The sequence below is a fragment of the Eublepharis macularius genome, chromosome 6 (genome assembly GCF_028583425.1).
Source record: "Eublepharis macularius isolate TG4126 chromosome 6, MPM_Emac_v1.0, whole genome shotgun sequence".
NCBI classification, from domain to species: Eukaryota; Metazoa; Chordata; class Lepidosauria; order Squamata; family Eublepharidae; genus Eublepharis; species Eublepharis macularius.
In genome coordinates, this window is record NC_072795.1 from 73,832,488 (window position 1) to 73,856,680 (window position 24,193).

General features: G+C 42.2%; 1 protein-coding gene across 5 annotated transcripts in view; it reads left to right on the plus strand.

The window, feature by feature from the left end:
• The window catches only part of MXI1 (MAX interactor 1, dimerization protein), a 112,964-nt gene that overhangs the window by 64,466 nt on the left and 24,305 nt on the right, over positions 1–24,193 (plus strand). Inside the window, exon 4 of one of the 5 annotated variants that reach the window (XM_054982354.1) lies at positions 8,493–10,242. The exons of the other annotated variants lie outside the window; for them this stretch is intronic. Coding sequence (XP_054838329.1) covers positions 8,493–8,880 — 388 coding nt within the window. The 3' untranslated portion in view covers positions 8,881–10,242. Of the gene's footprint in view, positions 1–8,492; positions 10,243–24,193 lie in introns of those variants that run through there. 5 annotated transcript variants of the gene reach the window in all.

A 24,193-nucleotide genomic window follows, 5' to 3' on the forward strand; every position in this document is an offset into this window, starting at 1 on the left:
GGCTCACATATCCGTCTTGCACGATCCACTAATGTTTTCATTATGCCTCTTTTCTGTCGGGGGTGGTGATTGGAGTTTTTGTGTAAGTACCGATCAGTGTGAGTTGGTTTCCTGTAGACCTTGTGACCTAACTGAAAGTTTGCTTTGCGGATGACCAAGGTATCCAGGAATGAGAGTTTTCCCTCACTTTCTTTCTCCATTGTGAATTGTATGTTCAGGTGGATGTTGTTGAGATGATTCAAAAACTCCCTCAATTCTTCCTCCCCATGGCTCCAAATGATGAATGTATCATCCACAAACCGGAACCATACACTCGGTTTGTGGGGTGCTGATTCTAGAGCTGTTTTTTCAAAATGTTCCATGTAGAAGTTTGCTATAACTGGGCTGAGTGGGCTCCCCATGGCCACCCCATCCATCTGTTCATAGAATTCGTTGTCCCATTGGAAGTAACTGGTTGTCAGACAATGATGGAATAAGGCTGTTACATCCTCTGGGAAAATCTGATTAATCAGTGCAATAGTGTCTTTTACTGGAACCTTGGTAAACAGGGATACAACATCAAAACTGACAAGTATGTCTTGTGGATTGAGTTTCAGAGAACTGATTTTGTTGATGAAATCTGCTGAATCTTTGATGTAAGACGAGGTTTTCCCGATGTGGTCCTGCAGGAGATCTGCCAGATGTCTAGCTAATTCATATGTCGGTGAACCAATGGCACTCACAATGGGTCGGAGTGGGACTGAATCTTTATGTATTTTGGGGAGTCCATATAGTCTAGGTGGCTGTGCTTCAGTCTTGCATAGTTTTCTGTGCGTGTCGGGATGTAGTGAGGAATTCTTGATCAGCGCATTTGTTAGCCTGGTGATTTTGCAAGTGGGATCTCGTTTTAGTTTTTTGTAGGTGGAGGGGTCCAGGAGTTCCTTAATCTTCTTTTTGTATTCCTCCGTTTTCATGATCACTGTAGCATTGCCTTTATCAGCTGGTAGAATGATGATGTCTGGATCTGCATTGAGGGTCTTGATGGCATTTCTCTCCTTGCGTGTTAAATTGCTGGTGGGAAGCTTTGCCTTTCGTAGAATCCTGGCTGTCTCTCCTCTTATTTCCTCAGCTTCCTCTTCCGGTAGATGACGGATGGCAGCTTCTACATTTGCAATGATGTCTTCCACAGGAATTCTGGTGGGGGTGACTGCAAAGTTTCCTCCCTTTGCCAAGATGGAGGTTTCTTCTGGTGAGAGTTGACGGTCTGTCAGATTGATGACAATGCGTGCATTGTCGAGCATTGGGCTTGTCTGTCTTTTTTCCTGTAGTTTGTTAAACTTCTGCTTCTGTCTGGATGTGTGGTTGGTAAACACTTGTTCCATCTTCCTGTAGGTGAGATTATCGACCTTGTCCCAATCCTGACTTCTCATTTTATGGCTGGTGTTGATATGCAAGCAAAATAGCTCCTTGTCTGTGGCAGCAAGTTCTCTGCGGGTAGTGTGGATTCTCTCACGTAAGAGGGCCTGTTCTAGACGGTCATAAATGCGGTTCGCCTGTGTGGTTTTGAAGATTCTTTTAGTTGTGAGAAAAGATGGAATGGTTCTTGTGTCCCTGCAGCGTAGAAGAAAGGTCAAAGAACAGAGTAGATGTGCTTTCTTGTTCCGAAGTGTTTCCAATCTTCGGGTCTGTTGGAATGTTTCCTCCCCGTAGAGGTGTTCGATGTATTGTCGAAGGCTTTCACGGCCGGAGAACGAAGGTTGTTGGGGGTTTTCCGGGCTGTATTGCCGTGGTCTTGGCATTGTAGTTCCTGACGTTTCGCCAGCAGCTGTGGCTGGCATCTTCAGAGGTGTAGCACCAAAAGACAGAGATCTCTCAGTGTCACAGTGTGGAAAAGATGTAGGTCATTTGTATCTACTCAGGAGGGGTGGGGTTGAGCTGAGTCATCCTGTAAGAGTTTCCCAGGGTGTGGAATGCTAATGGCGGGAGGCTTCACTGAATCCTGAGGAGGTTCTTTTGCATATGGATTGGTGCTTGATGTGCTAATCTTCTCTGCAGGGCTATTTTCGGGTGTGGAGTGTTTTGTTGGCCTGGTGTTTTTCAGAACTGGAGCCCATGCTCTGTTCATTCTTAAGGTTTCTTCTTTCCTGTTGAAGTTTTGCTTATGCTTGTGAATTTCAATGGCTTCCCTGTGCAGTCTGACAAAGTAGTTGGAAGTGTTGTCCAGTATTTTGGTGTCCTGGAATAAGATACTGTGCCCTGTTTGAGTTAGGCTATGTTCAGCCACTGCTGATTTTTCAGGCTGTCCAAGTCTGCAGTGTCTTTCATGTTCTTTTATTCTTGTCTGGATGCTACGCTTTGTGGTCCCGATGTAAACTTGTCCACAGCTGCAGGGTATACGGTATACTCCTGCAGAGGTGAGGGGGTCTCTGCTGTCTTTTGCTGATCGTAGCATCTGTTGTATTTTTCGGGTGGGTCTGAATACTGCTTGAAGGTTATGCTTTTCCATAAGCTTTCCCATCTGATCAGTAATTCCTTTGATATATGGCAAAAACACTTTTCCTGTAGGTGACTGTTTTTCCTTGGTTGTTTGATTCATCCTGGGTTTGATTGCTCTTCGGATTTCATTTCTGGAGTAGCCATTTGCCTGAAGCGCGTGGTTTAGATGATTAATTTCCTCATTGAGAAAGCGCGGCTCACATATCCGTCTTGCACGATCCACTAATGTTTTCATTATGCCTCTTTTCTGTCGGGGGTGGTGATTGGAGTTTTTGTGTAAGTACCGATCAGTGTGAGTTGGTTTCCTGTAGACCTTGTGACCTAACTGAAAGTTTGCTTTGCGGATGACCAAGGTATCCAGGAATGAGAGTTTTCCCTCACTTTCTTTCTCCATTGTGAATTGTATGTTCAGGTGGATGTTGTTGAGATGATTCAAAAACTCCCTCAATTCTTCCTCCCCATGGCTCCAAATGATGAATGTATCATCCACAAACCGGAACCATACATGCTCGACAATGCACGCATTGTCATCAATCTGACAGACCGTCAACTCTCACCAGAAGAAACCTCCATCTTGGCAAAGGGAGGAAACTTTGCAGTCACCCCCACCAGAATTCCTGTGGAAGACATCATTGCAAATGTAGAAGCTGCCATCCGTCATCTACCGGAAGAGGAAGCTGAGGAAATAAGAGGAGAGACAGCCAGGATTCTACGAAAGGCAAAGCTTCCCACCAGCAATTTAACACGCAAGGAGAGAAATGCCATCAAGACCCTCAATGCAGATCCAGACATCATCATTCTACCAGCTGATAAAGGCAATGCTACAGTGATCATGAAAACGGAGGAATACAAAAAGAAGATTAAGGAACTCCTGGACCCCTCCACCTACAAAAAACTAAAACGAGATCCCACTTGCAAAATCACCAGGCTAACAAATGCGCTGATCAAGAATTCCTCACTACATCCCGACACGCACAGAAAACTATGCAAGACTGAAGCACAGCCACCTAGACTATATGGACTCCCCAAAATACATAAAGATTCAGTCCCACTCCGACCCATTGTGAGTGCCATTGGTTCACCGACATATGAATTAGCTAGACATCTGGCAGATCTCCTGCAGGACCACATCGGGAAAACCTCGTCTTACATCAAAGATTCAGCAGATTTCATCAACAAAATCAGTTCTCTGAAACTCAATCCACAAGACATACTTGTCAGTTTTGATGTTGTATCCCTGTTTACCAAGGTTCCAGTAAAAGACACTATTGCACTGATTAATCAGATTTTCCCAGAGGATGTAACAGCCTTATTCCATCATTGTCTGACAACCAGTTACTTCCAATGGGACAACGAATTCTATGAACAGATGGATGGGGTGGCCATGGGGAGCCCACTCAGCCCAGTTATAGCAAACTTCTACATGGAACATTTTGAAAAAACAGCTCTAGAATCAGCACCCCACAAACCGAGTGTATGGTTCCGGTTTGTGGATGATACATTCATCATTTGGAGCCATGGGGAGGAAGAATTGAGGGAGTTTTTGAATCATCTCAACAACATCCACCTGAACATACAATTCACAATGGAGAAAGAAAGTGAGGGAAAACTCTCATTCCTGGATACCTTGGTCATCCGCAAAGCAAACTTTCAGTTAGGTCACAAGGTCTACAGGAAACCAACTCACACTGATCGGTACTTACACAAAAACTCCAATCACCACCCCCGACAGAAAAGAGGCATAATGAAAACATTAGTGGATCGTGCAAGACGGATATGTGAGCCGCGCTTTCTCAATGAGGAAATTAATCATCTAAACCACGCACTTCAGGCAAATGGCTACTCCAGAAATGAAATCCGAAGAGCAATCAAACCCAGGATGAATCAAACAATCAAGGAAAAACAGTCACCTACAGGAAAAGTGTTTTTGCCATATATCAAAGGAATTACTGATCAGATGGGAAAGCTTATGGAAAAGCATAACCTTCAAGCAGTATTCAGACCCACCCGAAAAATACAACAGATGCTACGATCAGCAAAAGACAGCAGAGACCCCCTCACCTCTGCAGGAGTATACCGTATACCCTGCAGCTGTGGACAAGTTTACATCGGGACCACAAAGCGTAGCATCCAGACAAGAATAAAAGAACATGAAAGACACTGCAGACTTGGACAGCCTGAAAAATCAGCAGTGGCTGAACATAGCCTAACTCAAACAGGGCACAGTATCTTATTCCAGGACACCAAAATACTGGACAACACTTCCAACTACTTTGTCAGACTGCACAGGGAAGCCATTGAAATTCACAAGCATAAGCAAAACTTCAACAGGAAAGAAGAAACCTTAAGAATGAACAGAGCATGGGCTCCAGTTCTGAAAAACACCAGGCCAACAAAACACTCCACACCCGAAAATAGCCCTGCAGAGAAGATTAGCACATCAAGCACCAATCCATATGCAAAAGAACCTCCTCAGGATTCAGTGAAGCCTCCCGCCATTAGCATTCCACACCCTGGGAAACTCTTACAGGATGACTCAGCTCAACCCCACCCCTCCTGAGTAGATACAAATGACCTACATCTTTTCCACACTGTGACACTGAGAGATCTCTGTCTTTTGGTGCTACACCTCTGAAGATGCCAGCCACAGCTGCTGGCGAAACGTCAGGAACTACAATGCCAAGACCACGGCAATACAGCCCGGAAAACCCCCAACAACCTTCGTTCTCCGGCCGTGAAAGCCTTCGACAATACAATAAGTCAAATTGTTTGATATAAACGAATGTATGATCTATATGGTTTATGATATATAGAAATACCTGAAATTGAAAAATTGGGATAAATTGTTTATCTAAGATGGAAACAAAGGCTTACAGTTTGGGCATATAATGTTAAAAATAGTTAAGGATGTACTGCTTAGAATAATGGAGAATATATATTTGTTTTAGATAGAGGAAGCTAATAAAAGTAAGGGAAAGGGGACAAAGGGTTGGAAAGCTGTTGGAAGTCAACAAAAAGGGGGGGGAAAGGGAGGGGGTTAGAGATGAAAAAATTGGGGAAAATTGAATGTAAATGTGGAAATAATGGATTCTAACCCAATAAAAATTTTTCAAAAAAAAAAAAAAAAACTTTGAGAAAATATCCACCATGTATGTGAGCTTGAGGATGAATTCTTCGTCCAGTAGAGATTCAAGATACTAATTTTTTCCTTCCAGGTAAACTGTAACTTCATTGCGTAATTCCGCTAATCTTGTCAGTACTTTCCCTCTGGATAACCAACGTACCTCTGTGTGCAGAAGAAGAGATTTATGGAGACTACCCATCTCTTCGCACAGCTTTTGAAATAAATGTGTTTGTAAGGGTCTTGTTTTAATATAATTTACAATTTTCACAGCGGTATTTAATACTGTTTTTAAATCATCAGGCAGTGGTTTTGAAACCAGTGCTTCTCTATGAAGGCTACCATGTGTCCACGAAGCACTGGGACTTCGTTCAAGAACCCTCGTGACCACACTGCTATTTTTGCCGCACATAGCTCGAGCTCCGTCAGTGCATATGCCGACACAGTTCTTCCATTCCAAACCCTTTTCTTTTGTATAAGAATCAATTTCTTTGAAAATTTACTCGGCCGTTTCACAAATAATTGGTTTGCAGAACAAGATATCTTCATGCGTGTTGTTTTGCCATATATAACGCACGAAAACAAGTAACTGAGATAGGCTTTGCACATCGGTAGACTCATCCAGTTGTAGTGTAAAATATTTACTACCAACTACTCTATGGATTAACTCATCCTCTGCCCATTCGGACATCTCGTCAATTCTTCGTGCAACTGTATTATTGGAAAGTGGTATACGTTCGATTTCCTTTACTTCTTTTTCTCCAAACATTACTCCAACAGCATCTTTAATCAATGGCAACACTAAATTCTCGCCAATGGTATGAGCTTTACCTTCTCTGGCGATTCTTAAGCTAATAAGATATGAGGCATAAGTAGCATTTTCATTAATATTGATGAAATGTGAAACAATATTCTTTGAAGATTTCATATCCAATAATTTTCTTTGAAAAAAATCCACTGGCTTATTTTTTAAATGGGAATGTTTTGTTTCTATATGACGTGTCAACTTACTTGGACGCATACTTTTGCTCGCCAATATTTCGCAGCAAATAACGCATTGAGGGCGTGGATCCACCGTATCTTGATTCCACGTGAATCCTAGTTTCAGGTATTCAACATCATATATTATCACAACTTTTCGACGTTTTGTTTCATGTGAACTTGTAGAGGGAGCTAGTAGGTCAGGCTCAGTGTCACTTTTGTCATCCGAAATAACGTCTTCTATTTTTTTATCACTCTGTACGCAATCTGCCGCTTGCGGCGTACTTTTTGCTATCCGTTTCAACCACTTGTCCATTATTTAGTTTTAAGAAGATAATAAACACACAATATGCAACGACGAATACTACAGTGATGACTGACGCTCGGGCTCATGAGTCGCCTTCGGCCGCCCCACCCCCACCCTGCGCCCATGACGAACGATCACACTCTGTGCCACGCCGCGAGAAATTAAATTATTAGTAACCATTCGGCTGCCGGCCGAACGACACGGCCCGGCCAACGTGTTGTGACTGTCGCCCTATCAGTTTCAGGGCCCACCCAATATCCTCTCGCAACCCACCAGTGGGTCCCGACCCATACTTTGGGAAACAGCGCTCTATATCTATTTATTCTGTGGTCCTGTCATCTGTCAATGGCACCCATTGTTTTTCATACTTATCCACTTCCCCTTAGTCTGTTACAAATATTTTTTTACATGAACATGTTATGCAGTAAGAATGATTTATGCACTTTAAGTATATTAATTCCTCTTTATAATACATTCTAACTTTAGTACAAATGGCAATCTTTTTAAATGTTAGAGTCTGTGCTGTTTGAGTGTAGGTCTTTGTTATGAATAAGCTTTTGTCCAGTTAATTAGGTGCTTCTCCTTGTTGTCTCTCTGTATTTGCAATTTTTAACCTCCTTAGAGGGGATGTGGTTCTGTGGTGGGAAGTACAAATAAATAACCGGGATATTGGTTCCTTGCTTCCATTTACTGTGCCAGTTTTGATAGACATGCCGTATGGTGTTGTCATTTATCAGTTGGAAAGGCGGGACCCACCTGAGAGACACGGAGAAAGGTGTATTTTGTTTTGAGCTAAGCCATCATCAGCCCTATTGACAGAGTTGGATGTGGATCTGGATTCAAGTTTTTTTCAGCCAAATGCTTGCCAGATGACTTTGAGGAAATCTGTCTCACAGCATTAACTGTGTAATTCTGTACAGAGTTGCTCTAGCTTAAGCCCATTGATTTCAGTGGACAAAGTCTGAGTTAATTCTACTTAAGATAGCAGTGTTAGTTCTCCTAGTCCTAAAATAACATTTAGCTGGGTCCCCTTGGGAGGACACAGCGCGGGATGGCATTTTTGTAGCATTTGTCTTGTTTACAAATGTACAAGCAAAGCACAGGTGGAGGCAAAGAGGTACTCCTACAGACAGCAGATGGCATTTTCCCACATCAGATCCCCTGTGAGAGAAATTCTGCACCCTACTTCTCTCTCTCTCTCTCTTTTCCAGAGCATGTAAATTGGGCTTTCTTTCCATGCAGCCACACACTTTCCCTTCTCTTCAAGCCTAAGAAGTCCTTGGATAAAGCTGTTCCTGATACTCCAGTTGTTAAGAAGCGGTATTATCGTTGTGTCATGGGCTGTGGTTTTCCCTAAGTATCTGGCCAAGCCCAAAGTTTAGGCTCATCACAATACGTAGAAAAGTCTCTATTCCATATCAAGCAAATCTGGCATCTTGTCAGCTGAGTAACCAGATTCTGCAACCCCAGTGTTGTACCAGGTCAGATGTTCTCTACACCTTTTCTTAGTATGTGTAATAGGGACTAATGATACTGCATTTCTTTGTCAGAAAGCTTGACTTTTTGGCTGAGCAGGTTGTACGTGTTAGTTTCTTTTATTACCCGCAGAAGAGCACTTCAGGGATCTTCCCCCCCAAATCTTCTGTATACTACAGACCACCTTCATCACACCTACCACTGTTCCTGGGGGTTCCTGAGCAGGGAGCAGTATTTTGGGTGCTCAGTGGGCTATAAGAGAAGAGAAGAGAAGAGAAGAGAAGAGAAGAGAAGAGAAGAGAAGAGAAGAGAAGAGAAGAGAAGAGAAGAGAAGAGAAGAGAAGAGAAGAGAAAAGAGAAGAGAGGAGAGGACACCATTCTGGGAATGGAACTTCACTCAAGTTTGTTGAATAATAGCCCACTTGGAAATGTAACTAGTCAGACTTCAGATGTAGACTGCAAGCATTGGTCTATATTACCTGTTAATATTTTAGCAGCAGAGAAATTCTCTGCATCTTAGAGTCATGCTTCTGTGATTTTAGGATTGTCACCTTGTGGAAACCCCATAGAACTGTGAGCATCACTAACTAGATTTGGGAAGCTCTTGTTGAAAAGAAGGTAAAATAATAAGAGCTTTAACTCCCCCCACCCCCCAATTGCCATGAACTTCTAATTTTTTTAAGGTTCTTGATGTTCTTACCCATCTGAGGGCCTGCTAGACCCTCCTCCCCCTCCTCCCATATACCTAGGGTAAGTCAGAATGCCCAACAATAAATTTATGTTTGTGGACATGGGAAGAGTTGTAGATACTCACTAACAGGTTGTGAACTGCTGTCAAAGCTCGCTGGGTAACTTTGGCCCAATCACACACTCTCAGCCTAATTTGCCTCATAGGGTTGCTAAGAGGATAAAATGGAGGAGAGGAGAATTATGTGAGCTACCTTGGATTCCCATTGGGAGAAAGGTAGGGTATAACTTCCCACTTTCGATGGAGTTCATCTTACCCTTGCAGATGCAGTTAAGAGCCTAGGGGTTATATTGGATCCAGTGCTACTACTAGAACAACAAGTGAAATTCCTTTGACAACCTCACTCTAGCCTGGAAGATGACTTCTTCCTCAGCGTGGCCCACCTGGATCCATGCTATGGTAACATCAAGACTAGACTAATTTAATGTACTCTACATAGGTCTCCCATCCAAATTAACTAGGAGACTCCAATTGGTGCAAAACACTACAGCACAACTGCTATCAGGAGCGAGCAGGAGCATGAACATCACCCCAATTCTGCAGTCACTCCATTGGCTGTCGTCAGCTACCATGCTTAGTTCAAGGTATTGGTTCTCACATACAAAGCTCCTCACAGCCTTGGCCCGGCATACCTATAGGGCTGCCTTCCTCCCTGTGTTACTCCATGGCAGCTTCACTCATCTGAACAGGGTCTGCAGGTGCCACCCTGCACATGGGCGAAATCAACAGTAGCTCGTACATAGGCTTTCTCTGTGATGGCCCTACCTTGTGGAACGGCCTGCCAGAAGAGGTCAGGAGAGCTCCCACTCTCCTAGCTTTCCACAAACGATGCAAAACTGAATTATTCAAAAGGCTTCTGTATTGTAGGGAGGGGCTTTCACATGCTTCGTTAATGAATTAAGGACCATAGACTTCAACATTATGTTGACTTACATACTACTATTGTCTTAAATGTGTTCTCCTATGAGCTGCTTGTTTCATGTGGTCTAATGCCAGCTTTAGAATTGCTTATGTTCTGTTTCAGCATTTCTTCAACTCTGTATTGGATTCTTACTAATACTCTGTCTTTGTATAATTGTGTTTATTTACCCTATGGCATTGTTTATGGAAATGTCCTTGAAATTGACTCTACTAATCTCACACTATGTAATCCTCCTTGAGTTTCAGTGAGAAAGGAGGACTATAAATGACATAAAACAAATAAATGAGTAAATAAATAATACAAATCGTAAATTCCTGCAAGGGTTATGCTTAATGCACATGTTTGCCGCTAGAGTGGCTGCTGCTTTCTTCCCATGCCCTACGGGTGCCTTCCTATCTAGTTCCCCTCCATGTATGAAGTGGTGTCCTTGATGTTTGGGTCACTTATATCTATGCCTGGGAAACTCTTTATTTCAGTGGGATTCCCAAATGTTTTTATAATTTCCCTAAATGAGAGGAATGCCTGTCTTTGCAATGGGATAATCATGCAGAACAGCCATGCTGTTCAGCATCGTGACAGCAAAAAACATGGAAACCGAGCCTTAGTTTAAACCAGGGCTGCAGTTCTGCCAATCTTTTCAGTGTACCAAGTGTGAAATCTTGCCTCCATGTAATTAGCAGGAAGAACTGAGATGGAGTAACATGACTGGGTCTTGTGAAAAAAAAAATCTGACTAGGCGTATGTTCCAACTCTGAAGGAAGGCTCACAAAAAAATTTAGAATGATGGGGAAAAAATTAAGGATTTCAAAATGAAATTTATTTCTATGGCTAGCTAGCCTTGCTGCCATTTGTCACTGAGCACTCTGTAGATTGAAAAGCAGGTGAGTGTCCAGCCTTCAAAGAAATGTTCTGGAAATAAAATGTTTTGGGAAGTTTAGCTAGACTGGGATTTGTTTTGCTGTCCAGAAGTCAGGAGAAGAAATTTCTGCATCTGAAGCCGGAAGGGTCAGGTTCTGAAGAACGAAGTAAGTGGCATTCTAAATTGACTGTGTGCAAATGAACAGAGCAGAGGCTGGGTTGCTTCCACATGGGGTGGGGGTTGGGGGTGGAACTCTGCCTTTGCTGTCATGGCTGCGGTCCGTGCAAAGGCATTTGCAGCTGCAACAGAGCATATGCACAGCACAGGTATTTTCCTCTCATGTTCCTGCCCCCACCCCACTTCCAGTGTGATTTCTGTGTTTGTTTTTAATGATAGCAGGCATATCGCTGAAGTAAAAGATATATCTATTACCTTTTTAAAAAATAACAAAAGGTCTACTGGTGATGACAGGGGAAAGGCAAGCATGTGGGGGGAGACACCAGGTATTTGGCTGGGGAGGGAGTTGCAGAAACCTATATTTTCCTATCTACATTCTCCCCAAACCTGATTGAGAGCAGCCCTGTTTACATGTTACAGTGAACACAAATACAGTCTATGCATAGGGTACACTTAATTGTTTTGTGTGTGTGTGTGTGTGTTGAGAATTGTTTAGTTACCATCAATACATGAACATATGATACAACAACCCTCACATTTAACAAGTACTGGTCCCAGTTTCATTGGTAAAGTGATTGCATGGGGGGTTCCTTTGTTCACAAGGTAAGCGAATGGAAATGGCAGCTGGGGGCTACAGTTGCCTCCTTTGCTTGCCACTGCCTCTCCATCTAGGCAGCAGCAGTATGATGGTGAGATTGGGGCTTCATTGCTTGCATTCATCAAGGGAGGGCACAGTCTCCTGGACACTAATCCTGATGGACAGGTTACACACTTAAGGGGGAGGAGCAATGTTTGGAATGCGTCTATTAGAAGCATATCCCATATGTATTACATTAAACCCATGTAGTCAGGAGTGGGATGCCCATTTTTTCCCTTCTTCTGTTATCCTTCCACTCCACAGTTCTTTCACTCCCTCCCTTCAGACCATCAGCTCCTTCCTGCTAGTATTTTCAATATCTGTGACAAAGCATTGATCAAAGAAACCATTTGCAATGAAGCAAAATCGTTCATTTCCACAATATATTTTGGTTGCACAGTTGGGATTTTGTGCTTAGAAACCTCTTACCAGGGGTCATTTAGTAGAAAAAGAGCTGGAGGAACTCATTAGCATAACTCATTAGCATATGCCACGCTGCTTGCCATCACCAGAAGTGTGTCATTAGTATAACTGATTTGCATATGCCACACCCCCTGACATCACCTATTCTGTCTGTTTTGGACCCAATCCTGGCCATTCAGGGCTGAAATTGGGCCCAAAATGGCAAAAAGGGGCCCAAAATGGTCGAGATCGAGCCGCTGATGAGCGGGAGAGTGATCTACCACCCATCAGAGGCCTGATCTGGGCTGTTTTGGCCCCAATCCAGGCCGAAACAGGCCCAAAATGGCCAAGTCAGGTGGGCGGGGCCACCTGACGTGACTTCTTGGGGGAACTGCCGGAACTGCATTCCTGTGCGTTCCCCCTCAAAATGAGCCCTGCCTCTTACGGCATCAGTATTGCTTATGATCCAGTCTGACACTTGCCACTGATGGATAGTCTCCTAAGCATATCCTCTCCCTAAGCATATCCTGTGGTCCCAGATTTATGTCCAGTGATCAAGGAAATAGTAGTCAGTATTCTAGTATTCCATGTGTTGCTCTGCCGCTATGAAGAAGATCCAGCATGCCCACGGACTGTAAAAATGTTGATTGTCTGCATGAATTCCAACTGCCTGTCAACTAGTAAAGGCTAATTCATACATATATCTGATTCATTCAGCAGTGCATAATTCTGATTTGTTCACCCTTCTTAAAATATAATAACTGGTGCTCAGTCCAGTGTTACTGAGCTCATAGAATGGGACTTTTCTACTGCAGTCCACTGAGCAGCTTGAAATTCTATTTCTGAAGGTCAGAGGATCCTCATGTACAGGATGGGGACAACGTTGGGGTCTGTAAATGAAGCTGCTTTCACCAGTTTTGACCTGAAGAGAAAAACACTAAATGGGGGCGCCCCCCCTCTGCATCCCCTCCCCCCCACTCCATAACTAGAAACTGATACATAATCCATTTTGTTGTAGGTGATGTCAGGTGGTATGAAATGTCTACCAATTCTATTTGCTGTTTCACACATGTATATTATCACTGGACATGGCAGTCATGAGCATGTGTACATGAACTCGCCCTTGGGTGCATTTGGAGAGATGATTTCTAAATAAGAGCTGTGTGGATATGGAACTCCATTCCATCTTCTCTTGGGAGCGGATCCTGAGTGGCTTAAGTACCTTGCTGGCTATACTATTTTTTTTTACTGACTCATCCATGGGAGCTGATTCTGTAATGTGTATGGTCAAACCACAAAATAAGTGTTGTGGGTGTGAAGAAACAGTGCCGTAACTGTGCTTCATAAAGGGTGATGCTTTTAATATGAGCTATTTTGAGAGCCTGGGGAAGGAAATGGCGGAAATCAAAACAGCTTTTGAAAGATATTATTTATAAATCCAAAGGAGTTAGCCATGTTAGTCTGTAGTTGCAAAATAGTAAAAAGTCCAGTAGCATCTTTAAGACTAACGAACTTTTTTGAGGCATTAGCTTTTGAAAACCACAGCTCTCTTCGACAGATGCATCTGACAGAGAAAGCTGTGGTTCTTGAAAGCTTATGCTTCAATAAAATTGGTAAATCTTAAAGGTGCTACGGGATTATTTATAAAGGTTTCTTAGACCAGCTTTTCTCCTTACTGACACAGGATATGCTCTGATGCTTCATTCAGTCTGATTTCGGAGGCAAGACTTGGTGTCCAAGGGGGCTGAGATACTTCCACTATGTTAGACCTCTGAAGAGGCTTATATAATGATAGTCTAGCTATGGCAGGGGGCCCATTCTGGAGACTGTGCTTTCAGCACTGTATATGATACTAAAAAAATGACATCCATCTGATGTTACTATATAGTATTAATGCTCTTACTGAAATTCTCAGGAAGGGAAATTTGGTGCAGATATTGAAATGACAACGTTATTATTTCTCGCAGCCTTAGCAAAACACTGTATGTCTTTCAAAGCAAGAATTGCCACTGTGTTTCCTGGCCCTGCTCCTGTATTCTTCACAACAGCCAGACACAGCTTTCTCTACTGCTTTCCCCCCTGTGAGAAGAGCATCACCTGATCAATTTCATCATTTCCATTTGCTGTTGCAGACCTTTTCTCTGCACCTTGCAAAGGAATAGCCACACCATACTAAAAAGTTGTTGTATGCATTCATTTGAAAAGCTTTGGGGGACTTTGTTCGTGTGACGGCAATAGTTGTTTCTTTGCTTGCAATGTCTGGATTTCCCACATTGTTTTCTTTGATAAATTATTTTGTCAAATCCAATGACATAAAATCTTCTACACCTTGTTTGTTTGATTTCATCTATGCTTGTCCTTCTTAAAGTCTTCCAACTCCCATGACATTATATAGATACACATACTTCTGCAAATTATGAAAGAAAATATTAAGAGTGTTCTATCTCACACTCCCAAGTCTCTAGCCGAAGTGGGTTATTTGTATTTTAGCAAATGGATAGCTATCAAATATTATGACTATTTCAGTGAAACTCTGTTAACTTCATAAAGGAGGGAGTTCCAATTCCATACCTGGCCAGTTTGGTGTAGTGATCTTAAAATGGCAGGGCCGGCGGAGTGGGGGGGGGGGGAGTTCTCAGTGAATGTGCAGGATAAACATCTAATTAAATGAATTAAATAAACTTTCCCTGTATTTTATTAACTGGTCAAAAGGAAAGAAATGCAGAATCTTAACAAATCCTAGGAAAAAACTGTAATTGTTGATTAGGAACTTTTTCAAGTATTGAAAAGAAATCTAAATAATTTCTTAACAAAAGTATCCAGTCATCCCCTTAGTATTTGATATAATCTATAATCTGAAATGTAACATATAGTCATTCTATACCAAATATTGTTTAGCCAATAATACTTAAATGGGATAAGTGTACTTTTTCAGAGTTTTCCCATTAACATTTTAGTTGCCAAATAACTTTATCAATTGTGCCTAATCTTGTAGGATAGATCAAGATGGGTAGCCGTGTTAGTCTGTAGCAGTAGAAAAGAGCAAGAGTCCAGTAGCACCTATAAGACTAACAAAATCAAAAAGAGTCCAGTAGCACCTTTAAGACTAACCAATTTTATTTTATTGTAGCATAAGCTTTCGAGAATCAAGTTCTCTTCATCAGATGCCTGATCCGAACTGGTCAAATACAGAAGAGGAGGGGAGGGGAAAGAACAGGACATATATCACAAGAAGACAGGATGCAATTAGTGTGAAGGCAATCTTGTGATATATGTCCTGTTCTTTCCCCTTCCCTCCTCTTCTGTATTTGACCAGTTCGGATCAGGCATCTGATGAAGAGAACTTGATTCTCGAAAGCTTATGCTACAATAAAATAAAATTGGTTAGTCTTAAAGGTGCTACTGGACTCTTTTTGATTTTGCTACTACAGACTAACACGGCTAACTCCTCTGGATATAAGACTAACAAAATTTGTGATAGGGTATGAGCTTTCATGAGTCATAGCTCACTTCTTCAGATACCACATATCTGAAGAAGTGAACTGTGACTCACCAAAGCTCATATCCTACCACAAATTTTGTTAGTCTTATAGATGCTACCAGACTCTTGCTCTTTTCTACTAGTAGGGTAATATGTACATATTGTTTCCTGCATATTTTGCTACAATCCATTAAGCATATAAAACACAAAGTGTATTGTACAGCAAGAGTGATTTGTATGTTGTATTTTATCATACCAGTGTAATACTAAGTAGAGATACAGCCTTTGAAATCCATTGAAATTGATGGATTAGTTAAAATTGCACTGTAAGCGTTTTTATTTAGTTTTGCAGGAGTGTTTGTTTTGCTGCAAGTTTATTCCTTTGGAAGCCTAGGTGTATCATTTGGGTACTGGTAAAATACTGCCTAAAGTAGAGCCTGGTGCAGAGCCTGCGCAGGCTCTGTGAGTCTTGATGTTTGAGTTGGGTAAGAAAATTTCCCTTCGATTTAATTGACAGGAGATAGAGGGTGTTCTGTATGCATTCCCATGTATCATGGCTCACTTGCTAAAGTCCCCTGCAAATTTGCAGTCAATCTTTTTCATCCTTCCAGTTCTGTAAACTGCATCTCGTCCTCACTCACTGAATACAACTTTGGTGGTGTGTGTGTTGTGTTGGGAGTGGGGTGGGGGGTGAGAATATTCATGAGCTCTCTTTCCAGGCCTCTACTGGTGAACTGGAGGTCTCTGGAAAAGTATTTTGTGATAAAAGCAAGGACTGCTAGTGGAATAGCACTGTGGAGACAGCAGACACTTTTGCTAGGGTCTATGATAATTAAATGATACAAAACACTTACGCTGACTCTTTGGCAAGTGTGACTACAGATGCTCCTTTTCCCAAAGCAAACAACTTCATTCCCTTGATGCCTGAAAAAGTAAGAAAGCAGATCTGAAGAACAGTTTGTCCCTGTAGAATATTTGAGGTAATATGACCCTCTAAGGAAATGTGCAGTGACTGTGTTCTCTAGCTGACCCTTACTAAATGTTTGTTGGCCAGAAAAAATAGATTATGAACTTTGTTTGCTGGATAAAGCAGATTTTGACAAGCAAGAAAATCCCCCCAAAGCCAAGATTTTGATTTGTTGCCATGTGAGGGTGCTGCCTGCACAACAGAGCTGTGATAAGAGCTTCTGGAATCCTGCACTTCAGTAGGAAGTGTGTTTGTGTGTTTGAGGGAACATTTTTCCAGCAATCTGTGTAAAAGCTTAAAACGAGTGGAGGGAGGGCTTAGGCTGAAAATAGCATTTGCAAAGGAGCAAGTTCCAAGATACACATAGCAAATTCAGTGGATATGCACGGGTCCTTCTCAAGGAAGATGTATTACATGGATACAACCCAGCAAGTAGGGTTAAACTAAACAAGCTAGATTTTGTTCTTTCTCTGTTTTCTGAAAAAACAAGCTTCTGTTAAATTAACGAATGTGTGACCTTGTTTTATCCAAATTATCCAGTTGCCTTGGCTTCAGATTCCAAATAGCATGGAAAGCAAAATTAGGGCAAGTGCTTAGGTTTACCAAATTGCATGAGGAGAACATTTGTAAAATGAAACTTCTACCACCACTGCAGTGAGATGATGGGGGAAGCTGTATAAATTCTCCTTTTATAGAATAAGAGGTGGAAATGTACCAAAGACTGTCTAGTCTGGTCCCCTCTACCAGAAAGCAGAGCGACCAAGAGCAAGTAGAGACTAAGGGGGCAACGTTCTGAGCCCGAGAGGAGCAAATCCTATGAATTTTTTTTCATATGATATTTGAATTTGGTCTGGGTAATGTGAAGGAGAGGGCAGAGAGAATCTTTGTCCGGTGACACTTGACAGCCATGCGAGATGGTACTTTCTTCCTTCATGCCACTACTCCCCATGGGCTAGCTTGCTGAATCCAGAGTGCAGTACACTATAGTGCAGGTGCATCACAGAAGAGTACTTATAGTGCATATATCTCTAGTGAGTGAGTCAGGCTATGTGCTACAGACAAGATTGTTTCTAAAGTAAAACACTGAAAGAGGTAGCACATTCATAACATTTTTCTTTAACTTTCAAGTGGTTGGCTCAGATGTTTACTGATGATTCTTCACAGAACGGCCTGCAGCCACGTGGAAGAAGTAATATCTCACCTATGTGCCAGGATGCATCCATGGCTTCCTAGTGGTGATTTGTGTAAATGCAGTGGCTAAGGACTGCAGCATCTAGGGATACCTGGGGTCAAATGCTATTTTTTTCCCATGTGGATTGTGTCATCGGATGGTGGGTAACTCTGCACATAGGAATCTGTTCACAATAAAAATAGGGGGTGGGAGTCTTTTTTAAAAAGAAAAAAACCGAGGCTGCATGTAATGGGAGCTAAACCCAGACTACTTCTGTTCTTTCAATAGATCATGGCACTAGCCACATGGAATAGGATCACTGTTTTCACATGGCCACTAGCATCCATTTTGTTTTCTCCAATATAAAGTTTGGTGTTCATTGATATTGATGATAATAGCCACACAATCCTGTCCCCCTCCTTTTGCCAAACTATGAAGCAGATATGTCAAATTTACTTTCTCAGATTCCTTAGGGAGGTATCCTGGTAGCCAGTATTTAGTTCTTCATGATGTTCTGGGAGGTACCAGGAAAGGTTCAGTGTCAAGGGCTATCAGTGATTTTCGTCTTGTACACAAGGCACCATGTTCTATGGCTTGCTCCCAGGAGCTATGTGTATGGACCACATGTCCTAAACTGTTGTTTTTCCCCTTTCTGACCTTCTCCTTGGGTACTCTTCCATCCCTTGCAGGACTGGATCCAAGTGTTTCCATGGAAAAAGTTGCATGTAAGTTGCCCTAAGCATTACTTGCTAGCAGGTCTGTAGCTTCCTGTGATCTTAGCGAATTCAGACCTTTTAATTGTGTTCATTACCTTGATTCCACCAGAAGGAATGATTTGCTCATTAAGAGGGATTCCAGAGGGTTGCATGTTGAGATTTCCTCCTCAGCTTTCAAGGCAATAACCCACTGTGCAAAAGAGACCGGTCCAAGAAGTCTTGGCTGTTTTCCAAGAACTTGATTTGGAAAGCTTCAACATCAGATTTAATGAGAATGGAGTAGGAGGTTAGAGGATTTAAAGAATAGTGACTGCTAATTTCCAAGGTTAGCAACATTTGAAGATTTGGGGCTGTTTCTCAAATGAAAATATAATTGACTTCCAAATTTTTGCACAATTCAGGTATAGTACTACATGTAAATGTTCTGTTAATACAGACAGAGATCATAGAACCTAGATGTAAATGTTACTTGTCTGCAGAAAACATTTTTAAAGGATGCTGAATGGATCCTAAATTAAAATTAATGCCATGGGATTAACTAGTGCAAGAGCATGGGATACATGGCTGGTTATTTACAGAGTAGTCCTTTTTTGTTAGCTTGTCCACACTGCTAATGCTTATGGTTAGTACTCCTATAGTATGCTAATTCTGTATTTCCCTTTTACTTGCTGTGCCATGAACCTCCAACAGCTGGAGTGGCAGCAGGGCAGAACAATGTTGCTTTGCCCCTCTTGCTGTCCTAAGGTCTCCAAGTCCCCCCAGAAATTGACTCAGCCAATAATATTGTTCATTGGTGAAGCAAACTGTAAGTATTTTCTGAGTTTTGAGGTTCTGATGGGATGCAAAATGGCTGGGGGGGGGGTTAGTTTTTGTAGCCATTACCATAAGAGTTTGGAGAAGGGGAGACTAGCGTCTAGAAAAGAGTTGCATTGCTCCTGTGAGTCAGGAAGGTGGGTAATTGTTTTGTGAGAATGTAGGGATATTTTTGGAGCATGACTACATTTGGGGAGGAAGCATATTGAAGGGTTAAATGTATGTGTATATTTGAAGACACATTTGGAAGTGGGTACAACAAGTATTTGTAGGTCAACAGCTGGAGAAAGTTAAGTTGTGTTGGTTGTATTCCCCACCTGCACTAGTCGGTGGGAAAAGGATTTTATAGGGGCCCCTTTGTCGCATTCTTTCTTCCCACAGAAAGGGCAGAAAGCTCAAAGGCACCTTTTCATTTCCTTATTTCACATCTTCGAGAACTGAGCTTTGCCTGAAATTAATTCCCAATTAGGCTAGCAACCACACTGGCAGAAATGTTTTGAATCATATGTGTATGTTCTTACCTTCTTATCTTTGAAAATCACGCTAGAAATGGAATGGAGACTCCTAAAATACTTAACGGGTTTGGGGTAAATTATACAGAATACCTTCTGATTAGCTGAGATTTTTTTTAACATAATGGGGGAAATAAATAATGCCTGCAAAGGAACAGTGCTTTCCTTTGGGCATGAATAATTTGGCATGCCCCCCCCCCCTTTTGAAATGGAAGTAAGTGGATTGGATTCTCATGTTTGTCTTGGCCAGCTGTGTGTTGAGAATAAGGTCATATGTTTCAGGGGTTGTTAGTTTGTGTTTGAGGGCACGTACCTGTGTGTGGAGTTACTGGTGAAGCACCATCATTGTTTTACTGTTCATCACTCAAGGGCTTGAAGCACTTATGTAACACTGTAGCAAAGGAAATACAGGCTCTGCCTTTCCATTTCTGGTTTTGTTACTTAGCAAAATCTTAGGTTTCATCCTTTCTCTGCTGAGGAATAAATCATCCAATAGGAAAAGAAACTGAACTGGTGGTAGCCAATAGAAGAGTGGTTGTGGGGGAGGGAGAGAGAAAGATTTTATTGTCTTTTGGTTTGGAGATGAAGCAAGCCCGTCAAGTCATATGACGGCTTTACAAGATAAGCATATGACCTGGGGAATGTTTATTGAAGGGGAATCCTGTTTGCTTCCCAGCACTTTTGAAGCATGCCAAATTTATGCAGATACTTCTTATTCCTTGACCCTGATGCTATTCTCGTGTAATGATTAATTAATGTAGGCTTGCCTGCTTGTCTCCAAAAATTATTTCCTTTAAATGGTAGCTCCCCCTACTCACCACAAGAAATGATTAACTGCATTTTAATGCTATCCATTTGAAAAAAATGATTAAAAAAACAATACCTTTTGTACAATAAAGCAACCTGTCCTTCCTTCCTTTCTCCCATGCCTGATTAATTATCTATTTAAGAAATTGTAGTTTGGGGTTTTAAAATTAGACTTTTACTGTTATTAGACATAACCAGGGGATCCACAAGGCCTTGTGGGGGGGGGTATTTCACTTTCCCATCTGCCACTATTTCCTCTTTACCTTCCCTGAAAGCCCCTATAGCCTCTCCCCCTGTCCAGCTTCCCATCCACCAGCCACCCTATCTATCTGCCTCCCTCCCGCCTTTAAACTTTCCCTCCTTCCCTTCTCTTGGCAGCCTCCACCTGGGAAAATTATGGCTCAGTTGTGTAATGCTGGCTGCTAGGCTGGGCACAGTGGGGAACTTATGAGGGATGCATCACTTATCCCAGTATCCCCCTCCCCACACAGTTTCCTCTCTCTGGCAACCCCTATACCCTCACTTTTCCTTGCTTGTTTCTCTCCTCCTCACCAGCTGACCAACCTACCTACCTTTTATCTGCCCTCCCATCTTCAGCTATATTTATTATTTATTTACACCCTGTGTTTCTCCACAGTGGGGACCCAAGGTAGATTATATTATTATTCTGTCCTCTCTTTTATCCTCACAGCAATCCTGTAAGGTAGGCTAAACTGAGAATTTGTAACTGGCCCAAGGTTTCTATGGGAGAGTGGGTTTCTATGGGAGAGTGGTGCTCTTGAGTGCCTCCAATTTTAGTCAGAAACTCTCACCACTACACAACTGTCTTCTATGGCTTGGATGTTGTTGAACAATAGCAAGCAGCCAGTGCTTAGTGAGTTATGCTAGGTGGTACTTGGTATCAAGTTGTTCAGTGGCTGCTGCCAAGCCTAACCCCAATGAGTCCTACCTAAAAAGCCAAAACAGACCTGGAAAGCTCCCTTCCTAATCCCCCTTCCTTTAACAGACAAAAACCAAGACTTGAGGCTGGCAACAATGTTGTGGTTGCCTAGCAATGGCCACTGCCTTTTTTAAAGGTACAGGTGCTGCTTCTATTCTTTTGGGGGAAGGTTAACATCCCCCCAAATGTATTTTAATTTGGATTTCATATTTTTCTGCAAAACTTGGGGCTTTTCACAGATTTGTAGAAAGATCTGTCCTTTCTATTCATGGGTCCAGTCGACAGATTTAAGTATCCACACATTTGGCTAGGACTGCCAGGCCCTCCCCACCTCCCTTTCACTGCTGCTCACCTGGCTGGTGAGGGAGAAGAAAGAAAAACGAGCAGAGGCAGGCCAGAGCATACTGTACACAGTCTCTGGAGGCCCGATAATGTCACTTCTTGTTTAAACCGGAATCTACACCATCTCAGTGGGGCCAATTGGCCCCAAACATAGTGAACGGTACGCTGGAAGTGAACGGTACTGTAGCTCCTGTGTGTAACATGTTCTAGCCTGCCTCTGCTCACTAGGAGAGGAGGAGCATCACCCCTGCACTCACTGACACCCCCTACTTTTCAAGGGGGGGGGCCTGGCAACCCAAGATTTGACCATATTGAGAATTAGATATATTGATACTTTGTTTTCTCCAGGACATTTGTCTCCCCCACTGCAGTCCCGACCTCTTTAAGGACTAAGACCATGATTAAATATAGCTCATCATGAGGCACCCCCCTCCCCAAGATTAAACCACATTGGCACCCTTGCACAGCAAACACAGTGAAATCCTAAGAACACTTTCCTGGGAGTAAGCCCCACTGAATAGACCTGCTTAGGATTGCATTGTGAGTTTCTGGCATTCCACATGGCAAACAAGGGCAACTGCAGCTTCAGCAAAGTTGGTGGAGTCCTCAGGGCTGAAGGTGGAGTAGGACATAAAAAAATCTCTGCCCAGTATGTGATCATCATTTTTGTGGTGTTATTATTTCCTGCACTTGGGGTTTTGCAATAAGGCAGTAGAGAAGGAAGCTGCCATTTGGATATACCTTTAGCCGGAAGGAATTATAAGTATGTTATTCTTGAATGCTAGAGCCTTCAGATTGGTTATACAAGTGTGCAAAAATAAATAAAAGTATTAATGATACGCGCCAAGTGATAAGTGATCCCTGAATTAAGCCCTTTAATATTTTACCCAGGTTCCAAAAGCTATCAAACTGGATTTTATGAAAGCTATATTTAAGTGTAGCAAGCATTGTCTACAAGATTGCTGCCTTTTCTTATGCATCATCTAAATTTTAAATTGAATTTTTCCAAAGCTTTATAGAAACATGTTTACAAATACGTCAAAATGGCAGGCTGCAAAAATAGGAAGGGAAGCACAAATTACAGCCCATATTTATTTTCAGCTAAAATGATTCTAATGACATATTCAGTTTGTGCCCAGGTAGGCAGTACTCTAGCATTTTAGCTCTCTAATTGGGAATGCCTTCAATTTGTTTGGTCCTCCTCATTGCCAGGTAACTAATTTGATAGATGATTCTGTAGACCCCAGGATGGGGTAGGATTCAAGCTGCATTTAGGACACAGGTTGGCAAAAATTCAGCAAGCCTACTTAACAGCGCTGGTCTGAACTCAAGTTGAGCCCTTCACAAAATGTGAGGGGTCTGTGAAATGTTAGGATGTGACAGGAAAAAAAGATGTCGTAAGGGTTGGTTTAGGCAATGTGACTGCCATAGAGAAGCTTTTGGAAAGGTCTCCAGTTTAGGTAATCATGCAGTGGCCATAGTGTGGTATTGATTGCCTTATGGAACCACTAACAACACATGGAAGCTTTCTGCAACTCGTATATGGTAGCCATAATATAAGAATCATCCCAAATGCATGATAACAGCTCTCCACATGAATCCTTCTGGTCAAGTAGAGAGAGGGTCTATGCACCACCATCAGCCACCAACTAGAATAGGTATCATTGATGTGGAAGAACCATGTAATTGGTAGGGAATCCATGCTCTGCGTAGCTTTTGTATTCATTGAACTTCCACCATGCACAAGCATTGGCAGCAGCTTCTAGGTGGCCCCAATAAAGTAAGATTTCTCTGTGAATCCTAGGTAAATTAGGTGATACAAAGCCTTTGTACTAGCGTCATCTAGTTAAATCTTTGTGTGTCCGGGGGGAAAAAAATCATGATTTGCCTCTTAGTAATTATAGCTCTTATCTACAGGGAATGTGCAATTAGTATTCCTAAACCATGAGTTTTGGCAGAATTTCTGTCTCCACTGTGCCTAAGAGGCAGAGGAAGCAGTGTCTGGCTTGGGATATGCACTGTACAGTAGAACTACAGAGCTATGCAGTAAATGCTCATAAAAATAGGCTTCCTACCAGAGCATTATATAATCAGAGGGAGTGATGTCATTTGTAACTGTGGAGAGTATTCTCTGAAATTGCAGCCCTCTGCAGATGGGCAACCACTCACCAAGTGGGAGGAGGAGGAAGAGGCAGCCTGTCTGATCTGGTGACGAATGCAAAGTGGGGCTTTATACATCGAGTAAAGGAGAAACTGACACAGTCTGGCAGGGAAAGCAATCCGTCTTATCACACATACTTGAGTTGAACATTTTGTTCCAGGAAAATAGAAAATGTGCA